This window comes from Bidens hawaiensis, unplaced genomic scaffold (assembly GCF_021521415.1).
Source record: "Bidens hawaiensis isolate Kalapana, Puna unplaced genomic scaffold, B.hawaiensis_p1.1 tig00013187_1, whole genome shotgun sequence".
NCBI classification, from domain to species: Eukaryota; Viridiplantae; Streptophyta; class Magnoliopsida; order Asterales; family Asteraceae; genus Bidens; species Bidens hawaiensis.
This window is the reverse complement of record NW_027492113.1, coordinates 171,603-199,101: the sequence shown is the minus strand read 5'-3', so window position 1 is coordinate 199,101 and position 27,499 is coordinate 171,603. Positions and strand designations below refer to the sequence as shown.

At 35.8% G+C, this 27,499-nt stretch overlaps 2 protein-coding genes across 2 annotated transcripts; both read right to left on the bottom strand.

Moving 5' to 3' along the window:
• Window positions 1–345: 345 nt before the first annotated feature.
• LOC143543600 (IRK-interacting protein-like) lies at window positions 346–4,032 on the bottom strand. Its single transcript, XM_077035884.1, has 2 exons — window positions 3,779–4,032; window positions 346–1,959 (listed from the first exon to the last, which is right to left on the bottom strand). The coding sequence occupies exons 1-2, from the start codon at window positions 4,004–4,006 to the stop codon at window positions 454–456; spliced, it is 1,734 nt and encodes a 577-aa protein (XP_076891999.1). The 5' UTR covers window positions 4,007–4,032; the 3' UTR covers window positions 346–453.
• A 19,518-nt stretch (window positions 4,033–23,550) lies between these two features.
• On the bottom strand, window positions 23,551–27,499 carry LOC143543599 (uncharacterized). Its single transcript, XM_077035883.1, has 4 exons — window positions 26,912–27,499; window positions 25,523–25,806; window positions 25,209–25,436; window positions 23,551–24,096 (listed from the first exon to the last, which is right to left on the bottom strand). Exons 1-4 carry the CDS (start codon window positions 27,339–27,341, stop codon window positions 23,605–23,607), a joined length of 1,434 nt encoding a protein of 477 aa, XP_076891998.1. The 5' UTR covers window positions 27,342–27,499; the 3' UTR covers window positions 23,551–23,604.

The following is a 27,499-nucleotide window of genomic DNA, read 5'->3' as shown; positions in this document are numbered from 1 at the left end:
TTTGCGATTTTCGTCCTTGTGGTTTCATTTCACTTGCAATTAAACCCGAATTCATTAACCCCATTAGATTTGATCGTTAAACCATTAGCGTGCCCCTCACGTGAGGGGCATTTTTGTCCCTTTTCTCCCCAAATAAACCCAGTAGTAATTTGCAAGCCCCCCTCACGTAATTCGGGTTTAATTGCAGGTGAAATGAAACCACATGGACAAAAATTGCAAATTTGAAACTATTTGACTAAAATCACATATTTAAACAAAACACAATGACGAAAAATTTAAATAACCAACCTGAATCGACCTATTTTCATAGTTAAAGACTTAAATATTACCATTCTAAACCTCAACTTAATTATTTGAATATCAACATTTGCATTCAACAACATTTAACATACCACACATTTAGCTCTCACTACAACACAACCACTTAAAAAAAATCAACAAAAAAAAAAAAAATCAACCACCAGTCTTATACCTGCAAAGTACCTTGCATCTTAACACCCTATCTTGCACATAAAACCCGGGCATCACCATAACCCTAACCCGGGCCGGGTTCTGAACCCGTTGTCTATCCGCAAACACATCCTCCATAAATACCCCATCAAAGCTTCTATTCTCATCCACCCTCAAAATCCCCAACGCGGGACTAAACGAAAACGCCAACAAATGCAACAACCATATGCACTTAGCCGCGACAAAAAACGCTTGCAACAACTGTTCGGGCCAGGCCCGAGTCCAGTTCAATGATGTAATAACCCCACTCATTTTTTGGTCACAAAACCTACTAAACTCCTCACTATAATACTTTGTCCCCTTTCTCAAAACCTCATTCCAACTCAAGTTTCTCAACGCGCAAAACGACGAAAATTGCGCTTTTCGCTCTTGTTGTGGGTCCAATAACTTCGGCCCCCCGTTCTTTTGAAACACGCAATTTTCAAAATCTTGATACAACGACTCGTTTATTATCGCTTCCAAATGATATAAAACCGCTCTAGAGTATTTAGAATTCAATGATATCTTATGAGGTTGAAGTATCATGTTCAAGTTCTCTAGTAAAACCGAATCACCTTCGTCGATTTGTGCTACTAATGTCTTACAAAAATGCTTAACCGATAACCTTGCTTCGGACACCACTTGCATAAACCCCTCCACCATTACCTCGTTACTAACCGGCATGTTATCGTTGTGTAAATCCACGTTAATTCGCGAACGATTATTATTAATATTATTATTATTATAACAATCCTTGGTTTGTAACACTGCTTGTCCCAAAGCCTTCTTTAACTCTTCACAATAACTTTCCAAATACTCCAATTTTTCCTTCAAACCATTAATTGATGACTTCATTTCATTAGCTTCCATTAAGGCCGCATCCCGTCTCTCACACGCCTCGAGTAGTTCTTCCTTTAACGCCTCGAGCGACATAATACCCGAGTCTTTATAATCTTTGTAACATTCATCCAAGTCTCTTGGGTTAGGGGAGTTTTCCACATTATTATTATTTTTATGTTTTTTCTTGTTTAACCGCGGAAACAACCACGAAAGGCTCATACCCGATTTGGGCTTCGAATGTGAATGGACCGATGAATGTGAATCGGTCATAGGCACCACTAAATTCGAGTACTTAATATTATTATTATTATTATTTGTGCTAAGTGTTGCGGGTTTGCATTTGTTACACGATGAGATTGATCGAAAATCGCCTAGGCTGTTTCTTCGTGATCTAGAGAACTCGGACGTGATGTGGTGGTTTGAAGAGGCGATTACTGAGCTTTGATCATCGGATGGGCACGTGTGAGGCACGATGTTTACTAGCTCGGGTGGGAGTAATGTTCTTGATGATGCGTTCGGGTTTTTGTAGTCGGATAAGAACCTTAAATCGTCGTTGTTAACGCCTCCGTTTGCGCTACATTCGTCCCAACATGTTGGGAAATTTTGGGTTCTTGGTATATCATCATAACTCTGTTAAGATCAAGGAGTATAAGACTATAAGTTGAGTTCATTCTGTTAAGTTAAAAAGTTTATTATTGTAAGTCAGCAAATAACAATCAACATATATACTTTCTGTCTTTTACTTATGAAATATATTACAAAAAATTGTGTAAACTAGTACATCCAAATAGTTTTACAAAATAACTGGGATAAATATATATATAACTCATGTATGAAAAATAAATAAACATGTAAATATAATAACGGGCTTTACTGGTTCAAATTTAACATGTAAAATGACTTTAATGTAAAAAAAAAAATCTTTGGAGAGATTTTGACTATATTTTCTCTAAAAAGAAACGTAAATTGCATTCAATTAATGGGTGTTATGATATGGCTACACCACCCATATATGATTTAACACCACCCGACGACAGTCTACAAAAACTCAGACAACTATTTTGACAAAAAATAAATTAATTTTTGAAAATTATTAGTCAGAACGGTCGTTCGTGCAGTATCCAGAAGTTTGTTATGACAATGAGGGGGTCAAGCTTTGAAAATCACTGGTCCAAACAGCAGATTGACCATTATCTCGACGAGTAGTCGGCTGTCAACCTTTGAAAGTATATAGTAAAAACGGTCGTCCGAACTTTTTATCCGGACGGCCGTTTTAAAACGGTGTGAGACCGTTTAAAACAGTGTGAGATTAGATGTCACATGATGTGTGTATCGATGACGCCTCCTCAGTGAATTTGTATGTTGACTACTTCCAAAATGAATAATTAAGGGTTTTTGCTTTGAGTTCATGGATGAAAACATAAATTGATTCAAACGGTCTAGGACTAATATATAACATAGGTGTTAATTTTATAAAAGAAATAAAAATAAAGAGTCAAAAGTGTGTGTTGGTCCATGTAACATGTTGCACATTTGCATGCATGAAAGCCTTAAAAGGTTAAATCTTTCTCTTTGAAGCAACTTTAGTCTGAAAAGCTGTGTAACAGAAACTTAAAACTGTTAACAAACAAACTTTTTTTTAATTAAATAAAAGAGAATCTACTTTATATACATGTTTTTAAGTTTTTAACACAACGTTGTAGCTAGCCTCCATACATTTGATTCCATCCGTTAGTTTTTTCTTTTTCGGAAAAACCTAAGTTTTGTCATTTTATAGGATTAATGTCAATTTTGTTAATAAATTGTGGGGTATTATAAATAATAATCATTTTAAAAAAGAAATGTCTAGACAAAATTTTAACAGCTACCATGACATGGAGTTATCACTATGATCCATAGGACCACATGATCTTTCAAAAAATAAGTCCCAATTATAACATGATTCTAAACTAAGTCCTTTTCCAAAAAGAAAAAAAAGAAAAAAAACTAATACGTTAAAATACGATTGACAGATATTTTGTATACGATCTCTAAAAGACACAAAATCACACAGTTCGTACAGAATATTTGTAGCAACAAGAGGTGTGTGAGTTGCGATTGAAAGGTAAAAATCGAATATAAAAAAACACGCCCTTAGTTCGATTTATTTTTTTTATCATCAAGTCGATATACTCTTCATAATTTTATTAAAATATATAAATTATTGGGCCTAATGACAAGTTATCAATTTTAGTTTCCACCCGACGTGACCTGACCCGAAATTATGTTGTTATAGGTTGTCACACATTTTAATAATCAACCTAATGAGTGCATGACTCCTCTTGAATTTAATTGTATTCATAATAATTAACTTTATTATTCTTTAAAGGTATGTTTTATCTAGCTACTTACTAGAGTCTAGATACTTTATCATTATAATATAGTTGTCGTTCTAAAAGGATATACTTACCGGAGTAAAAACCGGATAATCCTGAGCGGAGAGTTGTGGTAGAGGAGACGCCGAAGGGAACCGAAGATGTGCCGGGCTATTGCTTTGTAACAAAGCCGCATGAACTGCCCGAAGCTCGACCGCTTTAGCAATAGCTGCCTGAATCTCTTGCTTGCTTACATCGCCCAATTTCGATGATTCGGGTGTTTCGGAGACCGTAACATTGGTAGTGGTAGTAGTAGTGGTCATTTGTGGAGTGGAAAAAATAGAGAACATATGAATATGAAGAGAGTGTATACTATATAGTATAGTATAAACTATATAGTATATAGTATATATATTATTATTATAGGGAAAAAGAATAGTGTGTGAATAAACGGTTGGATTTGGATTCCAAATGGAGTAGAAGATCACACGGGCGTAGGTTTTATCAAGAATCGATGACTTACTTCCAAATAGAATTTGTCATGGTTACCAATGGAATAAAAGGAATGGGAGCATGTGAAGATGAGAGTGAGTGAGTGTGTTGTGGTTTTCTAGTGGTCGTAGATGGTGGGTTGAGTGTGAAATGACCATTTTGTCCTTTGGTTTATCAACTTAGTAACTTACCTATTTAGGCTAATGTAGTATAAAGTTTCAACCTTACGTTATATAGGGGTTTTTTTTGGGTTAAAATTAGGTATTTCGGTTTGGATTTTTCAGGTTTTGTAGTTTTAAATTCAGAATTGGAATTTGACTCAAATCTCTCACGATTTTTTTGGGTTTGAGCTATTCAGATTCAAGTTTTTCTCGGGTCGGGTTAATCTGAAGAAGTGTGTTGTGGTTTTCTAGTGGTCGTAGATGATGGGTTCAGTGTGAAATGACCATATTGCCTTTTGGTAGTTTGGTTTTACAAGTTACCTACCTAGGATAATTTTAAAACCTTATGTTGTGTATAGATTGTGGGGTTATGAAGGCTCGATTGGTTTTGGGTCTGGTTCGTTCAAAAGACTAAATTAGTGGTAGTGGATTAAAGGGGCAGAATGTTGGGTTTTAATCTATATCTAGCCCGTTTATGTATTTCTTGTTGAACAAAATTTGTGATTATAAATTTGTGTCTTGTACTTGTAATTCATCATCATGAGTGCCGAGAGGCGGAGTAATAAAATATATCATGGTTGCAGCTAATAAATGTAGATCAGTCTAGATAGTGGGTTGAATGTAAAATGACCATACTGCCCCTAGCTTGTCTAAATTAACTACATAGGTTAACTTTGTATAAAACATTGGTGTATATGAGTCATGATATATAAACAGTGAGACATTTTATCTAAAATTATGAATGCGTTAGTTGAAGTGTTGTTTGAGGAATATGTTTGGTGAATCAAGTTGATATAGAAATAGAAGTTTTGGTTAATCTTCTAACAAACGTATCAATAAATATCAACCAAAAATGTCCTCTCTTGTATGTGGTCCAATATCTAAATATAAGAATGTCTTTAAATAATTTAACCTAAAGTTTTAAATGTGCAAATATATAGGTTATATGAATCTTCAAGTAAAAGCAAGCTTAACTAAAATGATGATATGACATGAAGAGAAATATGGGTACGTCATACGTGACCATGGAAAGGACGACAACACAAGAGACAATAAAATGTGGATGTTGATAAGAGAACGAGGTTGATATATAATTATATAAGGGTACAAAACATGTTGATCGTACCGCATAAAATGTCTAAGTCCTAAATGGTGTAAAAATTCGGCGTAAAAGATCTCAATCTCATACTTTTACCAAAATGTTAGGTTTCTAAGCTTCAATGTCTATGTTTAGACATTTTCATTTTTTTAATCTTTCTGAATATTGATAAAGTTTGTTTCTAAGTGTTAATTTGTTCTTATACTGAAATATTTAACTACAAAAACTATAATCATGTGATCAATAAAAGAATTGTTAAATGAATCATGTGATCAATAAAATTTGAATATTTCTTTCATATAAATCACGTAACTTTAAAAGACACAAATTTATAAAATACTACATTATATAAAATTACAATATCAAAAGATGTATGATATGTAAAAAGGATTGAGTTTACTTTATATAAAAATCATAGCTAACTTATATTAGTTTGATAAAAGAAAACTTGTAATAAGCGACAGACTCTGATAGAATCTTGATTCTCACACATACACAAATAACTAAAGAAAAGTAAAACACATACACACAAGGATTTGTGTTGTTCAGATACGTTGAGTAACCTACACCCAAATGATGCAACCATAATAGATTAGTGTTGGTTTGCCTTTCACGCTCGTGAGGAATTACAAATACAAAAATGACAAGATACATTAGGGCTCCAACTTAGTAAACAAGAAAACTAAACATACTCGAACAAAAGAGAATAAAGGCTGACCCACATGCCTCTGGTGTCTTTAATGTTCTTTAAGTCAATAATCATGTCTTCACTAAACCGAGCTAAACCCGGAGGATGAGCCTTCACAAACCTAACATACTCAATATTAACTTTTTGTTTTTCTTTTTTCCCTTTTCGTTTTTGAGTTTCTATGGTTGCTTATTCCTTTAATATAATACAACTACAAGTTTAACTAGATAAGTAGTGATATGTCTCTGTGACATAAGTGTCTAGAAATTAGAATACTATTACAATTTACACATCAAATGATCATTGTAAATATGGCTTTTTTATATATTGTGATAAAAAACATTCAGTCATTTTTAACTTAAATATAACTAGAATAATGGAATTTACCACAAAATTCAGCCATATATAAAATTAACAACTTTATATAAATTAATCATATAAAATATAGATTTTTATAGAAAATGAATTAAATTTTAATAAATGAAAAGAATAATAATAGGTAGACAAATATATCCAAAGCCAAGGGGTCTGGGCTGGCTTTGTACAGTTCATCCCGTGGATCCTTCATTGTCATCAAGTGGGGACCTATACCTTTACCTAGACCACCCAACGTTGCCCACTTAAAAAGACCCTTTTGCCCCTGGTATTTTACTCTCCTAAATTGTTAAAATTTTAGTAAAAGGCAGAGAGATACACAAAGTTCGGTTATTAGCTTAAACCAAACTGAAACCAAAGTCATCTATTTTAACAACCAATCATTTTTGGTTAATCTGTTGGGTTTATTTGATTAGTTTGTCAGTTTTGATTCGATTCAGTTAACAATCAAAACCAAACTTGGGTTAAAAATTTTATTTAGAAAGACATGATTTGAAGGTATGAATACATGAAAATTGAGGTGTAAATACATGAAGTTGAGATATAAATTCATGAAATGATGATATAAATACGGTATATTGAAATGATTATATAAAACATGAAATTAGCTAAAATATATAAAGACATTAATGGTTCGGTTAATTTCAGTTAACAGAGGGTATAAAACAATGATAAATGATTTTCAGTTAATTTGATTTTCGGTTACCAAGTTAATTTTGGTTCGATTTTATCCATTTTTTGATTCAATTATTGATCACACTAGTTGTAAATTGAAATAAGTTATTTTTATATGCTCATGATGCCTTTTTTAACTAATTTTAAATACCTGTTAGCTTTTTGTTATGTTTTATAAATTTTTTTTTAACTTCAAATTTTTATATTTCATAGAAACATCCAAATGATTTACAATGAAGTGGTAGGTAAGCGGGCAATAAGCTGCGCCGCAACCCCCTTTTGGATAGCAAACTCAATCCGACTAAAAACAACATTTTGATTCTTATGGGCTGATACGTTACTATACACAACTTTCTGAACCCTATTCAAAAGGTCCACGGCATCCGGAGCTAAGAAACCAAAGTGTCAAAGGCGAAGGGGATAAACACGTGTTGATTCTCCAAACAAGCTCTCTCGTGTTTAGCAACCTTGCCCGATGCCGTCTGGCCTGCTACAAATCCAGTGTCCCTAATCCCAACAAGAGGGGACACTCCTGTGAGGTCGACACAAGCGTGTTTTCCCCCTACCCACCCAAAAACAAGTATATCGTCCGGCCGTAATGTAGATCTTCCTTCTTGAGGATCCGTAAGAAAGTTTACGGGGGCTTCTTTTTTAGCCGAAATTCCGGCTCGTTTAAGAACATCGCATAGAACATCCCTCATCAAATCATACCTGTACTTAAACCCAGGCAACTCTTTGCAGTGAACCGCATGCTCGCCAAAAGAATCCAAACAAACCTTACGGCAAACCGGGCACGGCTCATCTACCGGAAACAAAGGGATCATTAACCGATACTTCAGGATGGCCCGGTACTCCAAAGCCGACATATATTGGCCTAATCCTTCAATAGGGAGAACACTTAAGAAATCTTGAGCCCGAGAAGTAATTGAAGGCTTGAAGCCTATTTTTTCTGATCATTATCCACACCCTTGAAAACTTGATACAATATTGACAAAAGTAAAATAAAAGATAATATGTTACAGAAAGAAAATCCAAATAAACTTTTATGTAATAATTGTATACACAACTGGTACTATTTATTTGTAGTTGGTTGTATGTATTCCAAATGGAATCCCACGTAGGCTTTTTAATCATATTTTTGCTACCACGCTTAACAACTTTCTTTTTAAATACTATTATTATTTCACTTTTGACATTTATTTTAATATCATCATCTAGGCTTTATATCACGAGATAATAATGGAACTTATTTTAAATATTTAATTATCATTAAACTGCATTATTTATGCAGATAATTCACCAAATAGTGATAACTTAATTAAGTTCCAGGCAATTAGGCCATAATAAAAATTATATAAATGGTACTCGGCATTATGTTTTTATTTAAAACTAAAGTGTACGCATTTAGGCACATATTAACTTTTAGGTAGGGTGTAAATAAGTCGAGTCAAGTAGATCTCAGCTAGTCAAAGCTCGAACTTGGCTTGGTTTCCTCTTATTATTTATTGGTTATTTGTATTGTTTATGTATTTATTTAGTTAAAGTAAGGGTGTACGCAAGTGTGTTCACTTATTAATGGTTTCTATTATTAAGTTCGAGTTTGTATAAGTTCGGTTCAATAAAATATTTTAAAGACCCGACCTTAAATGACTCATGAGCAGCTTAACTTGTTTTAGTCCCTTAATTTCATAGTTTATTGTTAACTATTAAAGTAATAATAAATTCTTGATTTCATATGAATTAACATGGACTAGTTAGATTATGTAAAATAATGATTTGATCCATCATCCTTTCTATAGCAACTCTCTATGCCTCTTATCATGTTACAATACATACTAAGTAATTACTTTTTCTTTACAGCAAAAAGATCATATTAAAATATTTAACATGATTAGAAAAGGCTAACCAAACAACACGGAAACAAAATTACATGAAAAGAAATGGGTCTTGAATCCAATCGGACTAAGAGATATTAATTTCCTTATTTCTAGTAGCAATTCAAAGATACGAAAAAGGAAGGATGGAGTCAAAGATAAGCCCGACTGTAGATCATTAGCTTTGAAAATGCGTCATTCCTTCCAAATTACCCACCAAGTAGAGAAAATAACTCTTTTTGCTAGTCGTTTCTTGTTCTTTGAAAGATGATAGTGATCGAGCCAAACATGGAATTCATTAGGTTCCATAAAGTTCGGACCAAGTAGCGGTAACCAAGCACAAATCGAGTCCCGACCAATTCAATTCTTATATGTGACTTCACAATATGCAAGCATACGTTGAATAGTTTTCATTTCTCTAAAGCAAAACATGGACTCAAGTAGGTAACATATTCAAAAGTAGCCTCCAAAACGAAGATGTAGACTTTCTTAGGAACACTTTTATTCCATCTAGTTGTCCATCGCACTTCTAGAAGAATTTTATAACAACGTCTTGTTAAGGAACACTTTTATTCCGTCTACTAACTAAATACTTATATGTACATGGTTCTTGTTTCTCCTTGAATATGATCAACTTGAGCTTCTAAGTACCGCCAGAGTTTAAGCCCCATGGACCTTCTAACTACTGTCTTGTGTTTACACTTATGTTATTGGCACGAGTCTAGATAACCACCCTAAGACACCACGCAACAATAAACCACACAAAATTAGCCAAATAAAATGTTATTTATATTGTTTAAGAAAATTCTTATAAAAGTTTATCATTTTTATCACAAACTCGATAAAATTAATACCCACAAACAAACTATATAATGAATTGAGGGTATATAACTAACCCGACTCATAACGCAAGCCATTTATATTACTACAGTTACTGATTTACTATTGTCCTCTTGACAAAAATTTCTTGTTCCGTCACTGTATATAATAAATGCATTCGACCGGTATAGTGTTGTTTGTCGGTTAAGGTGTAACATGAATTGTACTTGTGAACTTTAGACATGATTGGAACCATCTCCCTCCATGGAATTCAATGGCAGCTTTCGGTTGCTTTGAACACACTTTTTGTATATATAGATATAACATGAAAACAAACACATAGAAAGGGAAGACCACTTCCTTCCAAATAGATGATGATAACAATGTTTTTTTTCTATCAGTTTGATCATTGAAATACTTTTCAAAAGTAACTTAAAGATTCACATTTTTTATCACATAAGACCTTTAAATAATGTGGTTAAATATGAATAGATATAGTTTTTTAATAAAAGAAACTTTTATACAAGAACATGGCATTTGTATTCTTCTTCTTGTTCCTTCTCCATAATAATCTTGCTTTTTAGACCATCTTTTTTGTGTTGTATAAAGTTATAGTTTTTCCTGTAGTAAATTCATTTTCGTGCCCACAAGTTGGTCAAGACTAAATAAATGAAATATGAAATTTGGTTTTTAACTAAAAAGTACCAAGATAAATATCCATATATAATCAAGCAAAACATGTCATGGTATGGTAGGGACTAGTTTTGGAATTTGATTGTATAGCTTGTAATTGAAGGTTTCTTATTTTATACAAAGAAAAAAAAAGAAATGTTGTTTTACGAAGAACATGTAAGATCATTTCGTTCCGCAATTATCTACTCTAGTATGCGTCGTGGATGTCATCTGAAACACATTATCAACACAATTATCCTTTGTAAGCCCATACATCACCAAGGTAGCCAACTAGCCATGGTCGCACCGAAGGAGGGGTAAGGTTGACGACCGCCCATGGCCCACTCTCACTTAGGGCAAAAAACTTTTAAACCTTAATGTCTTTATACATTAATTTTAAGTTGTTTTATAGATATATTTAAAAAAAAAGGATATTTTCAGAGTCTATTGTTTTTATTTGTCTCACGTCTCGGGTTTTTAGAGATTCACATGAACGACCGTGAATGTAGTCTTATGTTTTCCAGGTTATCACACACTTTTCTATTTGTTTTTATAACCAAATTTATTATTTTTATTTATAAGATATGAAAAAACCCATTTGACTATTTAAATTTACAGTTTCTTCATATAGTGTATATATATATATATAATAAATTACAGTTTGTTAGACTGTTTAGATATTATAAGAAGTTTGTAAATTTGTAATCGTTACTATTTTCTTAGAAGTTTATAAGCTCTACAAATTCTTAGAGAAACATTGCAAGACTTACAAATTTTATTATAAAGAAAATAATAATAAAAGTTTTATGATAAAAATATTTACTTTTACAAATTGTTTACAACTTTACACATTTTTATAAATATATACAAAATGCATACACTCTTTACAAACATATAAATAACATCTTATGTTTTTTATGTAAATTAGGAAAAGAAAAAAAGAAGTAAATTAAAAGGGTGTGCCTCGTTATCACCTCTGCCATCACGAACACTCAAGCAAAAAATAGTCACAGACAACACCACACAACGGGAATGTCCATGGCTTTCTAGTCCTTGAGTGCCACACAACGTAAGGAACACCATCCTAATACCAACCGAATTAACAAATGTTTTGATTTATTTTTATTATTGTTAGATAGTCCGTATAAATGTTTTATTGTTAGTAGGACCTTTTGAATAAAGTTACACACTTTATGTGTGTAGTACATAAAAAGCCATGTCCTTTTAGCTGGGATCAAATTGAAGTGGTGGACATAGACAATGGAGTAGCCGTAGAAGAGTTGTCAGATGAAAGTGATGTGTTGGTATGATTGTTACCCCACCAAACACACATGGTGAAATGTTAAAAGAGTAATTAACTCAAGATACAGTAAACTATGTGTTAAAAACACGTACTATGTGAAATAAACGCCAGAACAACAACGATCTTGAACAACTTACAGATTCAATTGTGAATATGTGATTAGAAAGGGCTAAGAATACAACTCAAAACATTACAATCTCTCAAACAATGAGAGTCCAACCAACATGTGTTTCTCCGTTTATTTGTTTTTTTATACTTTCGATATTCTTACGTCTGAGGTCGTGGAGCTACTTAGTTGGGTTTTAAAGGCCATGTTTACTAATGTTATGACCCTAAATATTTATAAATGTAGATTTCAAAAGGTTTAACTTTCATATTTAAAAAGAGGCTAGCGGCACAACATGATACATGTTTGCCTAATATAAGTTGATATATATTGAAAATTAACAAAGAGTATCAAGAGAAAAATTTTACTAAAACCCCATACCAAAACCAACATGAAATGAGAATGAAAAAGATAAAAATGAAAGAAAAATCAATCAAAAAAATATCTTACTTGTGACAAATGTACTGTTTAGCCCTTGAACTTCTTTTATCCTTGAAATCCAGCCCCTCAGCTTTAACTTGTTTCTTATTCAAGCCCTAACACAAGTAAACACAAACTAAATAAATCAAGGTAGCAACTCAAATTGAAACTTTACTTTTAAGTTTTAACACTAGGCTTAAAAAATAGTGTGGGTCGTAGATCGGGTAGGGTATGGATTGTTCGAAAAGGGTATAATTTGATTAAGATTTAAACGTGTTATGACCAAAATGGGTTAGAGTTAAAATATGTTGTTTTATTAGAAATAAAAAAAAAAGTTCACATGTATTATTTAAATTTGAGCGACTAGTGAGACAGCGGGCTGATAAAAGACAGCGGTGGTGATGGTAATGATAATGATAATGGTTTTTGTATCAATAGTTACCGGTATGCGATGCAGAGAGTGGTTGTGGGAGGATGAAGAGGTAGGTCCCCGCAAAGACCAGTTGGACCCGCAAGACACACCTTGAAGAGGTACGTCTGCGCAAAGACCAACTTGATCCGCAGGACCCACCATGCTCAGAAAAGACCTTACACGCAGTAAGCCAGCTGTTCCCGCAGGAAAGCCTCCCTTGGTACAGTACCCTACCTGTTCCCGCAGCTGTGGGCACAAGCCAAGAAGGAAGGCTACCCGCACTAACAGTAAGGCTACACGCGTAAGGCACTAACTCATACTTCAGCAATGTCACCTGAAGGAATGAGCAGGGCGGGAATATAAGAGCCAGTCCTTACGCTTCTAGAAGATCTTTTGTACTATACCTACCAAGGTATGGACAAATAGACAAGATCTGACAAAAGCAGCCCATGAACCAATCACAGGGTGACAGCTCACCGACAATAGTACGAGGAGGAGCACGCTCCAGTACAAAATGTCACTATCAGCCGCTGCCTACCCACCAACTCCCATCGTGGCACGAACGTAGCCCGTGGTTGGTGGAAAAGGAATATTATATACAGCTGGCCGTACCTGCTTGGAAACCTACCTTCGGCTATAAATACTCCAACACCTTGGAACGGTATCATCATCTTATCTTCTCTCTAGCTATTTCTCTCTATATACACTTATATTCAGAGCAATCTAGTCTGATTTTCACGCCGGAGGGTGGTCACAAGGAGGAACACCCCCCTTCTCAGTGACGAGCTCACGGTGTCTGTTTTGCAGGTCGAGAAGAATAACCATCTTTGCTGGACCTAACCCTCGTGGGAGACATCTACTTAACCCCCAGATTATCCTTAATCCGCCGGGGTCATCTAGTGTTTCTTCATTGGCGCCATCCGTGGGACCAGCTAGAACTAATTCTTTCAGTTTTTTCAAACTTCTGGAAAGATGGTTAAGGTTACTCCGATGCCAAGGCCACCGAGTGACCAAGAAACTCCGGTAACCACAACCCCAGCTACTGGGGGGAACACCGGTGAATACACGATTTTTACGAACACTACCCCGGTTACACAAGCCAGGGCAAGTGCAGTAAACAATCCTTCCCTGAGATTCATTGATACCCAGGTGGAGAAGCAACAGACGAGACTTCCCCAACAAACACTTGAACAAGTTAAAGCTTGGGCAGAAGCACGTCAGAAAGAATTCCAAGCTGAGTTGGACGAACGTTTACGTTCACTCCAACAGGCCAATGACAAATTCGGAAGCACTCGACAACAGCTCAACATGAGCAACGATTGCGAGTATGTGGATGAAGATTGGGAAGAATCTGACAGTGACGCAAACCCTCATCATAAGGCGAAAGGGAAGCGTAAAGAAGACTTCCACTCGAAGAGAAACCTTCAAACCAAAGAACACGGGGGGAAACCCACGTGACTTCTCCAAAACTTTCAGACCAACTGTTGCGAATGCGGGAACGTCCAAATTTGCAAGGGACATTGCGGAAGCAATTGCTCCAAAGAGTGCCAAACAGATGTCCAACATAGGCACTTACGACGGCATATCCGACCCAGACGATCACTTGAACAGATTTATAGTGGGGGCAATCGTCAGCAATTGGACGGAACCCACGTGGTGTTACATGTTCCAAATGACGCTCGTCGGGGCAGCCAGAGCGTGGTTTGATCGTCTACCGGTCCACCACATCTACGATTGGGCAGACTTCCAGCACAAGTTCAGCCAGCATTTCAGTCAACAAAGAAAATATACTGAAGAGCAATGGACGATCCTCAACTGCATCCAAGAGGAAGACGAATCTTTGCTAGACTTCATTACTCGCTTCAACTCAAAGAAGCTAAGTCTGGGCGTTATTAGCGAAAATCTTGTTCGTGCCGCTTTCATCCAGGGCGCCGAGTACCCAGAGCTCATCCGCACGTTGACGGGTAAAGACGGCATGCCATCCACGTGGGATGCCATCATGACGGCAGCTAAACGCTTCGCCGAGACGGAGAAGCAACTGGGTAGAAATCTTCCCCAAAGCACAAACCTCTACACGCAGAGAACAAGAGAAAATAACGTCCGTACCGCCCGACAAAATAAGAAGAGGAAGCTTGGTATTTGGCAGTCAAGGATAAACTTTGACACCTCATCCAGCTCTCGCCCTCTCTTAGGCGGAAGGGACAACACGCACTTGTCAAACCGGAATCCCAGATGGACGCCACTCACCAAAAGCGTCACCGAGATATTTGCTACCGAGAAACTCCCATGACCAAAGGCTCCAATAATCCGACAGCGTCATAACGCTGATCAGAGCAAATCCTGTGACTTCCACGGGACCAAAGGCCACACCACGGAGGAATGCACATCTTTGAAGGATATCGTCGAAACATTCGTCAAAGATGGGAAACTCACGCACCTCGTGGCGTCAATCAAGAACGGAGGGAGGAATGACAATCGGTACAAGGGCAAATGGACGAAAGCCCGTAGACATCAGCATTCACATGGTTCATGGCAACGTCAAAGGAAGAAAACGACGAACAACAGAGCCAAGTGTGTGGAAGGAAGCTGAAGTGCGTTTCCAGCGTGTGCCAGGAGGGCCCAACAAAGAAGGCCCCATAGTCATCAAAAGCCAGCTGGGGCACTACATCACTGTCACACCCCGACCAAAGGTGGCGGAACATGCCGGGGTGCAACGATTGCTCATAAGCGCATGACACTATTTAAAGCGACAATATTTAACAAACTCATTTCATTTCACATCATCGAAAATGTCACATAACCAAATATTCATAACTCAAATACAACAAAATATAACAAAATATAGCAAATCAAATATTGTTCAGTTTTGCTAATATCCTAACGGTATTTGTGACGTTTTCTTCACCGAACTCCATAATCAACCTAGATGCAAACCTGTAACATTTCATAAGATAAAGTTTTATCAACACAAAGGTTGGTGAGCAATTCATAAGTTTGAACAATAGATATATAGTATGAAAAGCCACAAAACTAGTATACAAAACCATAAATAATAGCTATAAACTTGGATAAATAGTTATCGCTAACAAGTTAGCGACACCCAACTATAAGGGGTTGCCAAATAGTTTAGGATTTTATAGTTATCGTTAATTGCATTACGTTAACGACACCTTGCCATGAGGGGTTGCCAAATGGTCTAGGATTTATAGTTCCACCATCCAAAAGCGATAAACACATAGTCAAATAAGCATAGAACACCAAATCGAGCAATTATTCAAGTAAGGTATACAACAACGTTTGTGGTTTAAGACCCAAGTATAAAACATTTAGTTTAGATAAGTTGAAATGTCACCCCCAAAATAAAAGATAGAAAACGGGGTATGAAGTTACTCAAATTCAAGTAATAAACTTGAAAGATTGATTATTTGGAGATTTGCCGGAACGACGAGTTTAACGTATGAAGCCTAAATAAAAGAAAGTCTTTGATTTAGAAAGGTTGTCTTGAAGATCTTTAAATAAAATAATTGTTGCAAAAACTAATCAATTAAAGTTCAAGGTTTAAAATGTAACTATTTAAGAATTTATAATAATAACCCTTTTAAAAAATGTAAGTTTGCTCAAAACCGGGTTAAAGTATCTAACCTTAATATTTACTTAACCAATGTTAAGTAATAAGGTGGGGAAAATGCTAAAATGCAAGTTCCATTAGGCTAAAGATACTAAAACGGGTTTTTAACGAGTGTTCGGGTTGTCGGTTCGGGTCTTGACAAATGGTCAAACCCAAAGTCAACTTTCTAAAATATTAATTGTTATGAGATAACTCATTAAAACATACTAACACTTAACCAAGTATGTAGATCTATTGTTTAGAACTAACAACGCACGTTAAGCGAGTGTTCGGTTTTATCGGTCCAAGCTATTTTATGAGATCAAGTTGGATCCAACTATTCCAAGTACTTAAGAAAATAATTAAAATCAGTTTGTAAACTATTTTTTTAAAGAAATATACAAGTCTTGATAACTAAAACCACACTTGTGTGTCTTAAGCGAGTAAAAGTCGGTATAGTTCGGTCTCCATCTCACAAATAGTTCATAGATGGTTTCTACATGCCCAAATATCATAGAACTTGTATATTGGTTTATAAATGAAGAAAACTTAAATTTTACAACAAAAAAAGTTAACTACAAGTCTTTTAAGCAAAAGTTTCGGTTTAGTTCGGTTTCCATCTCCCAACGAGTTCATAGATGGATTCCATATGCTTAATATCAAAGAACTTGTAAAAATGATTTTTGAAACTCAAATCTAGCAATAAACATGTTTAAACAACTATTTTAACAAAACTAGTAAACAAAAGTTCGGTTTCCGGTTTGGACTAGTTTCGGTTAAACCGAGGTTAGTCTTATACAAACCCACACCATGGAACTTGTAAATAAGATGAACAAACTAAAGGGTTAGAAGTTAGTCATAAGTGATATGTATAATAAGTTATGTGTGTGTAAATATATATCAAGAACACGAAGTCCTCCATGAAGCCTTGCCTTATGACATTCGAAACTTAACCAACCAAAGTCGGTGAAGTAACAAATAAAGGAAACAAGGGGTGTGTATTATATATATGTTGTACCACTATATTCAAGAGTTAGTAATGTTAGATGAACAAGTTATAATGAAAGACTATAGTTAGTTTGACTTGAGAAGTCAAAACTTCAAGAATACATAAGAAATAACAACCTTGAATCTATGGAGTTTGAGAGAGTTTTTGGAGATGTAGCAAGAGTAAAATGAAGAAGATGGGTGTGTATATATAGGGAAGGAGTGAAGGGTTGGGTATAAAGATTCTTTTATGGTTTGCATAAAAATGGGTATGTTTAAATGGTCAAACAATGCATAATATAAAAAAAATATATTTTATATATTTTATATATTTTAAATGACAAGATCCAATATTTTATATATTTGAAATGTTCGGGTTACAAACGGGTCGGGTTTACATAACAAAAGTGACCCGAAATTGACGAATGTCACAATCACATCCCGCACTCTTGCTGATAACGGCGCTTCGTCAATGGTCATGTACAGGCAGTTCTTCGACAAGCTAGACGATGACGACAAAGAACGCCTAGAAACGGTTTACGCCTCGATGGAAGGGTTCGATGGCAGCACAAACACCCCCTTGGGTATCCTATCTTTCCCCTTCACTCTCACGGACGGGAAGTACTCCCGCACAGAAGACGTGGACTTCGTCGTAATGAGGAAGCCACACCACACATACGACATTCTCTTCAGGAAGATGGGATGGCAAGATTTAATGCCGTGGTGTCTTCGGTCCATGGCATGATGGGATGGCCAACAGCTGAGGGTGTCGCGATGATCACGGGTATTCCCCAGGTATGCATCGCATCTGTCTCATCTAAACCCAAACCAAAGATGGCTAAACCAACCATTACCGAGCCGGAAGAATGGGCATTTAATGGCAAGTACCCTGACCAGGCCGTTACCATTGGCCCAACGATCACTAATCCCACGCGCACCTTACTCAAACGCTTATTGCAAAAAAATGCTGACATCTTCGCGTGGACACCAGCTGACATGACTGGTGTACCCCGAAGTAAGGCGGAGCATAAGCTCAAGTGTGACCCGGCTTTTACGCCGGTCATACAAAAGCGTCGCGTAATGGATGCGGAACAGGCTAACGCGTGTAGAACCCAAGTCAAGGAACTCCTTGACGCAGGCATCGTACGCGTTAGTAAATATCAAACATGGGTTGCAAATCCCGTCATGGTATCGAAATCCAACAAACAATGGCGCATGTGTATAGATTTTAAAGACCTAAACAAAGCATGCCCCAAGGATTGTTACCCGCTACCCGAAATTGACCTTAAGGTAGATTCGTTAGCACTGTTTGCCTTAAATGCTTCCTTGATGCGTATAAGGGATACCATCAAATCCACATGGCCGTTGACGATCAGGACAAAACCGCATTTCGGATGCCCGATGGCACATTTTGTTACCAAATGATGCCATTCGGACTTAAGAATGCTGGGTCCACGTACCAACGCCTGATGGACAAAGAGTTCCATGCCCAAATCGGGAGGAACTTAGAAGTTTACATGGATGACTTGGTCATCAAAAGCCTTGAGCCAGAGGCGATGTTGACAGACATCGAAGAAACTTTCAACACGCTCAGAAAAATAAGCATGAAGCTCAACCCGAGCAAGTGTTCCTTTGGGATGGAAGAAGGGAAGTTCTTAGGAGTCATCGTTACCAAAGATGGCTTCAGAGTGAACCCTGAAAAGGTCGAAGCCATTATGAAAATGGAATCACCTACTACCATCAAACAGGCTCAGACACTGAATGGACGACTAGTCGCACTTAACCGCTTTTTGGCAAACCATGCGGATAGGTCGTTCCCATTCGTGTCAACATTGAGAAATTCCTTGAAGAAAACACACTTCCGCTGGACACCAGAAGCGGAAACAGCTAATATGTTCGTATTGTTTAAACCTATCAACTATCAACTCATTTGCCAAATAAAACTAAAATTTGCTAAAAAACTAAATACGAGTAATGCTTTGCTAGATGTAGATGAGACTATATTTTGTCATAATTGAATAGTTGTAAGTTGTGAGTTCTTGTGACACAAATATGAGTAATGCTTTGCCTAGTGAAATTGGGCTTTCTCTATGGTACATTGATACCTGATTGAAAAATGGGCTAACCAAATGGGCTTTGAAGCTAAATACGACTGAAAGTTACTTTCTTTCGGGTTTCAAACTTCAAGAAGGACTCAAAGTCACTTCACACTTTGTTGACAACATGGTATTTTTAATTTTTAAAAATGTATCCTTGAATAAAACGTTTGTCCATATTAGTGATGATCAGTTATGTCTTTGAAGATTGGTGCGTTTCACTATTTTTGAGATAGTTTCATCCTGTATGTGATTAAAATATGGAATTGGAGGTCAGGAGTTCAATCATTTTCGTTCAAAAGAAAAGTTTCATCTTATATGTTACTCATCAAAAGCGAAAATAATTTTACATAGATGGCTCTTATGCTATCTTCATAACTTTATATTATGATTTTGAATCCTTTTCTTCTTTGAATTACATATATAATTAGAGGTATACATGCCTACATGGGTCCGTTTTGGACACAAATCAAGCCAAAATGAAAAAAAAATGATTTTTGAGATTTTGAAAAACTGTTTTCAATATTTTGGAATTTGTTTTATTTGCTATAATCCAGGCAATGGCAGATCTAGAAGAACAATTGAGTGATAGCATGGGCTAAAAGGCTATTTGTTCAGGAGTAACCGATACATAAAACGAATAAAAAAGTTTGAACTAAATATACTTAGCCACTTCGGTGATACATAAAACAAATGTAAAGATCAAAGATTAGAGTTAATGCGTAAAAAATGAAGGAACATATTGTATCTTGGAAACAAGTTCGAGTGTTAGATGTGCCGATCACCCTTACAACTAATGCTATAGTACTAAGGGAATTTTATGAAGATGCTGTATTAAAACAAACCGTTTGATTCAAGTGCGGAGTGTATGATCTAACTTAATTATTAAGAAGATGTGAGTTTGACTGCATGAAGTCAACGGGCCGGAAAAATAACTCATATGAGTGAATACCCTATTCTTAGCCCTTAGAAGACATGTATTAATCTTGAAGTGTGATAAATCAAATTGATTAGTGTGTTGATTTACTTTTGAAATAAGTTTATGCCATTTGGCAACGTTGGCTTTAATATGGTAGTATGTATTGAAAGTGTATGTTGTAGTAACAAATTATGAGATTTAATTGAGTATGATATATTGAGTATATAGCATATACCATCAGTGGGATGTAATGAATAATATAATCCTGAAAGGATAACTTTTATGTGAGTAATAAAGGTTGAATTCTAAAATAGCCAAATCATGTGTAATGAAAGTTAAAGTAATGAATTGACATGTTGATTGGTCCTTAAAAGATAAAGAAACTATAAGGTTTATAGAAAACTAGTTTTGTTATAGTGGATTTAACTCAAGTGATGAATTATGAAAGATCCAAAGTAGTTGTGTAAACTATTTGTTGAAATGAATGTTGTATATGCAGTGTAGGCATGTGTTCAAGTAGAAATTTGTCGACACCCTTAATAACGACTGTATTTTAATTATAACTTGGTAATTTGATATAACTTCTACTCAAGGCCTTCAACCTATACACTCTACATATGTTTCACTATGTTGGTTCCGCACCTATAACATAACTTATTATATTTTCTAAACTATAGTTTTTACACACACTTTATTATTATTATTATTATTATTATTTTCAATAACATAAACCTTATTGGAAAATAACCCATTAAAAATAATACATCCGAAGTTCTACAGTGAAGACCCAAGTTCGATCCTCACATTTGGGAGGATGTTTTTGAGCTTGGTCTTGTGCAAGGTTGTTAGTTTGGATTCCGACCCCACTTAAGTTTTAGTCCACCGTGTGTTACGTCAAAAAGTTATTCTCTTGTAGAGTTGTGGTGACGCAACGACTGTCAAATGACAGTTGACAATATAGTTTTCCAGATGAACACCAAGCCACACTCCAAAGACAGCACGAGTCCGATTAAAACAACATAGTTTGACAAAAACTCTGTAAATTTGAAGAATACCCGTATTAAAAATACACACATGTAATTCGAACTGCGAAGTAATAAAATAATCGAAATGCAAATTTTCCCTTTTGAATACTCACATCTCATTGGCTAAAAGACCACAACACGGATCGAATCCACCCACCAACCACCTTTTTAAACCGTCCGATCAAACCCAATCCAACGCCTCATATCACCCACCAAAATATTCATATCCTAATCCCACCAAAACCTCCCGCTCATCCAAACCCTTCACCTTATAAATAAACCCCGTCAATCCATAAACCAAATCATTAACTCCTTCCAAACTTGTAACAAATGGCTCGTACCAAACAAAATCTACTGGCGGCAAGGCTCCACGTAAGCAACTCGCCACCAAAGCCGCCCGAAAGTCAGCTCCAGCCACAGGCGGAGTCAAGAAGCCCCACAGGTTCCATTAGAAAGTACCAAAAGAGCACTGAATTACTTATCAGGAAGCTGCCGTTTCAGAGACTCGTAAGAGAAATCGCTCAGGACTTCAAAACTGATCTCAGATTCCAGAGCTCTGCTGTTGCAAGAAGCTTCTGAGGCGTATTTGGTAGGTCTATTTGAGGATACGAATCTTTGTGCGATTCATGCTAAGAGGGTCACCATCATGCCTAAGGATATGCAATTGGCTCGTAGGATCCGTGGTGAGAGAGCTTAAGATGTGTGTTATGGGTGTTACATGGTTTTTAATGTGGTTTTTAATACATGTGAAAGCTTCATCTCCTTTCCTATTTCATCATCTCCTTTTTGACATTTTTCTACATTCAAATAATATAAGTTGCCAATCATTTCATCTTAATTAATAAGTTGCCCATGGATCGATCAAGTTCATGGGGAAGCCAATCAAGTTCCGCATCCGATCGATCACGGTTCACAAACATCGTGGTTTTATCGATCGAATCAATTAACCAAACCAAAACCAGGCAAAACCAAAACCAAAACCAATCATAAACCAATTTTGAGTTATAAACCTATTTGTGCACCCCTCTTCACTCTTCTCAAAAAGAACACACATTATACCCAATACACAAAATTAGTTCAAATTGATTATAAAATAAAAATACAACCACACACAATTCATTTCACCATATGCACCCAATTACCCAATTAACAATTTCAATTTGAAAATAAAAGGTCATAGATTAGCATTAATTCCCACAACAATAATTGAAATGTTATAAACATAGACCTCATTAAACAAAGAAACTGAAACCCTAACACAAATCTACCATAATTTCACAAGCCATGTAACACCCATAACACACATCTTAAGCTCTCTCACCACGGATCCTACGAGCCAATTGCATATCCTTAGGCATGATGGTGACCCTCTTAGCATGAATCGCACAAAGATTCGTATCCTCAAATAGACCTACCAAATACGCCTCAGAAGCTTCTTGCAACGCAGCAACAGCAGAGCTCTGGAATCTGTGAAAGCTTCATCTCATATCAAAGATATCCACTATTCATTAAATTATCAAGTTTCATCTCTCAACAAATATAAAGATATCAAAAAGTTTCATCTCTTAGTAAATATAAAGATTTCAAATTTCAGCCACAAAATTCGACTGATCATTTTCCATACTCTAGGTTCAATAGTTTCCAAACACATACATACTGTTATGTTATATTACTATGCCTTTTGAAATTATATATGTCCATTAGCCAAAATAATTCCTAGCTTTTACTCTGCCAATTATTAAAAGCTAGGAATTTTTTTGGCTAATGAACATATATTTCAAATGGCATAGCAATATAACATAACAGGATGTACGTGTTTGGAAACTATTGAACATGTACCATGTCCTGTGTATGGAAAATGAGCTGTCTAATTTTGTGATTGAAATTTGATATCTTTATATTTACTAACAAATTAAACTTTTGATATCTTTATATTTATTGAGAGATGAAGCTTGAAAATTTGATGAATAGTGAATACAATAAGAAGAAAAAATATGGTTTTTAATATATATGTAATTGTATAATGATACCAATAAATAGTTAACCCTTTACGTTCTACACCAATTTCAAAATCATTTTAAATTGTTTATAGTTTTATACCAATCAGTGTTTTATCATCTTATAAGTAATATAAGATCAAACTCAACAAACCTTTATATATACAAAGTAACACAAAAAGTCACTCAATTACTCATAACCAGTTATTCGGAACCGAAAAATTATGAAACCGAAACGAATCTTCACCCGCAGTATCTCTAACCGGTCTAACCTCTGGTCCTCCAACTGGCGGACCAGACCCAAACTGAACAACTTGATGCACATTTGCGATTTGTGCAGTTTGAGTCTCTTGAGGTAAATGCAACGCAACGGGTGCACTAGTTTGGGTCCTAAGGTTAGCATTGCCTAACATAGCCACATCTTGGTCCCACGCGAACACGTGGAGTGAGATCGGTACCTTAGCGTGCCTATGTAACGAGAGTTTTTGGCTAAGTGAAACGGTGTCGTAGCATCTTATGGATCCTTCTGGCGAGACCATCCAAGGGAGGACCTTTTGGTTTGATATTCTTGATATTATAAGTTGTTTCCATGCTTTTTTAGCCTCGATGTAGAGGCTGCTGAGACCCGAACGGGTTGAAGGCGAGTCTTCGTCTTGGTCCATAATGGAAGTTACATGAATGAATCCCTGTGAAATAGTTTATGAATGTTTAGGTGAAGTCAAATCTATAGGCATTGTTTTGGACTACTTTTGGTTGTGTGTAATTTAGGGCGACAATTTCTAACATAACACGTAACAATACATGAAAACGATCTGGTTTTAAATAGTTTTACAAAGGGGTCAACTTAAACACGACCCTTTTTAATAAACTCGATGATCCGTTGATCTGTTTAAGGCTTTTTGAAATAAGTTATTTATATTTTAAATTTTAATTTTTGATTTTCCTCAATCTCGAGCTAAATATATAAACCAACTTTTTTAACTAGTAGTTGGTAGAGGTGCACAAATCGGATTTTTCGAATACCCGGTTCCGGGTATGGAACCGGGTTCGGGTATGACCAGGTATTGGAAAATCGGGCATTGTAATAATCGGGTCGGGTTCGGGCCCGGTGTTGTCTCTAAAAACCATACCCTATGCATTGGGTTCGGGTCGGGTATAGAACTTGGTATTCTAAAACCGGGTATATGAGTACCCTATTTTCGGGTATTAAAAAAACCATATTTTCGGGTTGTTTTTGGTGTTTTTCAGGTATTTTTTGGTTATAGATTGATTTTTTTAGAAATGTTGCACTTTTTAGGGGTCTTTTTCAGGTATAGATCGTATATTTGAAATACCCGGTTTCGGGTATTGAAAAAACCTGGTTCCGGGTATGGAAGTATGGAACCGATTCGGGTTTTCGGGTATTACCGGGTACAAATCGGTCCTGTTCAGGTTCGATTTTTAGTACCGAAATGCATACCCATCCGTACCTACGGGTAGGTACAAGTTCAGGTATTAAAAACCCGGGTATAAATCAAACCGGTTCCGGGTTTTTATTTCAGGTCTGGTTCTTGATTCGGGTTTTTTTTACACCTCTAGTAGTTGGAGATAAAGAATATTCATTTGAAGTTGGATTAATTGATTGTTTAAATTGTTAATAAGTCCATTGGTATTATTTATATTTGCAAATAAACATCAAATGGGTCGGTTCAAAACACTGCACAACACGACACGAATTTAAGTGTGTCCCGGTTAAAACTGACGTTTAGACACAATAGACACCTCTAATATTTAGTATTAAGCGGTTCATGGGACTAACCTCTTCGGTTCGACCTATAGCAAACCCGAGCTTCTCATCTCCTTCTTTGATCTTAATCTCAACCGGGACCTCTCCACCAATAGGCGCATACCAAAGCCTAACGGCTCGAACAACACCAATATCAACCCCATGGTAATCTTCAAAACCATATAAACTCACATTCGCAAGATTCATCAAGTCTGACAGAGACCCCGCATTCACACTAGAAGACGCCATCTCTCCCGAAATCTATCATCAAAATGTCACACAATAAATAGTTAAATACCCTGCTAACCAATAAGACCAGTTTAATAATAATAACTTTAGTTTGTTACCTTGGTAAGTAGGGATTCGGTTTGGATGTTCATGAAAAGGATGGGGACTCCAGAAGCCTGAGAGGCGGTATGCCAGGCGTTGGCTCGGGCAAGTGTGTCCTCCATGTCATTGTACCTATACGCCGTTGTTTCGGAGGCTTTTGGAAGAAAGAGGATGGAAAGAAAGCAACTTGAATTGGGAATAGAAAGTAGTTCTTGCATTCTTTTGTGCCATGGGTATGCAACATATCCATCATGGAGTTTGGCTGCTGCTAATGCACTCACCATTCTTGAGTTCCTAGAAGCTGCATTATTGTTAAACTTTTGAGTTTGAAATTAATGACAATAGTTTGTATGAGAATAAGTTGATTTGGTTTGTGACTGTTTGACAAACAAGTTATGAAAAAACAAAAGTAGTAAGAATTAAGAAATGAAACAAGTCAAGAAGTGGTATAAAAAGAAATTAAATGTCCTAACTTGTTTTTTTTAATTAATTTAGTTTGTAAATTTTTTAATCTTATATGTAACTAGGCAATTGCTAAGGAAATCTAATGCAATTTTCATGAATTTCTACATAAGTGATAAGTCATCGGGTCAACGTTAATTGTTAGAACTAATAAAATGTTGAGAACTACAAGAAACCGTATACTATATTTGTGTTAATTTCAGAACTAATAAAATGTTGAGAACTACAAGCCACATAATATATTTGTGCACGCCGCACGGTGCATAAAGGTAATTCCAACTTATATATCACATTCAAAGTATTACGTACAATTGTATTACTCGATTTTTATAGTTTCAAACAAATTTTCGGTTCCGAAATACGTCCTTTTAACTCATTTTAATGTGTTGAAAACTCGAAGAAACCAAAATTCAGAGCTATTAGAATTGGACTTATTGAAAGTGTCAAAATGGACCCAAACTACATCAGGTTTTCATTCAAAACTTTCAAACCCAATTAACTAAATTAAATTAAAACCCGAGCCAATGAACACATTTAGTCGTTAGGGTATTTGGAATTCCTTATTTTACCTCCTTATAAGTTTTCAATAAGTTAACAAGTTACAAAGGAATAACTTATTAACTTTTCCTTCTCACTCCAAAAACAAACCCAAACATTTTATAACTTTTCAAAAAGTTAATAAGTTGGTGAAAATAAGCAATCCCAAACACCCCCGTATTCAACATATAAAATAATTATAAAAAAATAGCTACAAAGATTATGAGCTAATTAATTTAAAATCCAAAACATTTATCACACATTTACCCATTTATTCATCCAAATAAATACTTTAGATTAAAAAAAGCAATCAAACTATTTTTCATCATAGAAGAAGATATGAATAGTCAACGACATAAAATAGTCAACTCATGGACAACCTTTGAACCTATGTACATCTAACTAACCTTGGATCCTCAAACAATCATCTTCTGTCCGATCAACAAACCCAACGGTATAATTCGGGTCATCAATCGACCTCAACATATACTGTTTCTTCCCTTCTCTATTCGGCACGATACACGCCATCAACTCAACAACCTCATCCGACCCACGCCTAACTCGAACTTGTATAGACGTGTCCTTCGACTTAAACGAGCTATGTAAAATCTTCTGGACACCACTTTTCCCGTTCTTAAACGGTGTAGTCATGCTCATGTTACCTATTTTAATCTCCTCGACTATGTCACCCGTTTGTAACATGTCACGTGTCCATTCCTCGGCTTTAGAACTTCCTTTTAAACATTCGATAGATAAAACCAGGGCGTTTGTGAACCGTGATCGATCGGATGCGGAACTTGATTGGCTTCCCCATGAACTTGATCGATCCATGGGCATGTTTTGTTGAAATTAATGTGGAAAATGAAATGATTGGCAACTTATATTATTTGAATGTGGAAAAATGTCAAAAAGGAGATGATGATTGATGAGATAGGAAATGAGATGAAGGTTTCACATGTAGAATCATTTGTACAATTTGATAGGAGAATATTCAA

What these genes read in the sequence shown, in the direction of transcription:
- LOC143543600 (XM_077035884.1), bottom strand. Translation starts at nt 4,006, where the DNA reads ATGACCACTACTACTACCACTACCAATGTTACGGTCTCCGAAACACCC. An exon ending in ATTATCCGGTTTTTACTCCG is followed by an intron (nt 1,960 to 3,778) that starts GTAAGTATATCC and finishes TGATCTTAACAG; the next exon opens with AGTTATGATGATATACCAAG.
- LOC143543599 (XM_077035883.1), bottom strand. Translation starts at nt 27,341, where the DNA reads ATGCCCATGGATCGATCAAGTTCATGGGGAAGCCAATCAAGTTCCGCA. An exon ending in TGATTGTTTGAGGATCCAAG is followed by an intron (nt 25,807 to 26,911) that starts GTTAGTTAGATG and finishes ACAATAATGCAG; the next exon opens with CTTCTAGGAACTCAAGAATG. An exon ending in CTATAGGTCGAACCGAAGAG is followed by an intron (nt 24,097 to 25,208) that starts GTTAGTCCCATG and finishes ACTATTTCACAG; the next exon opens with GGATTCATTCATGTAACTTC.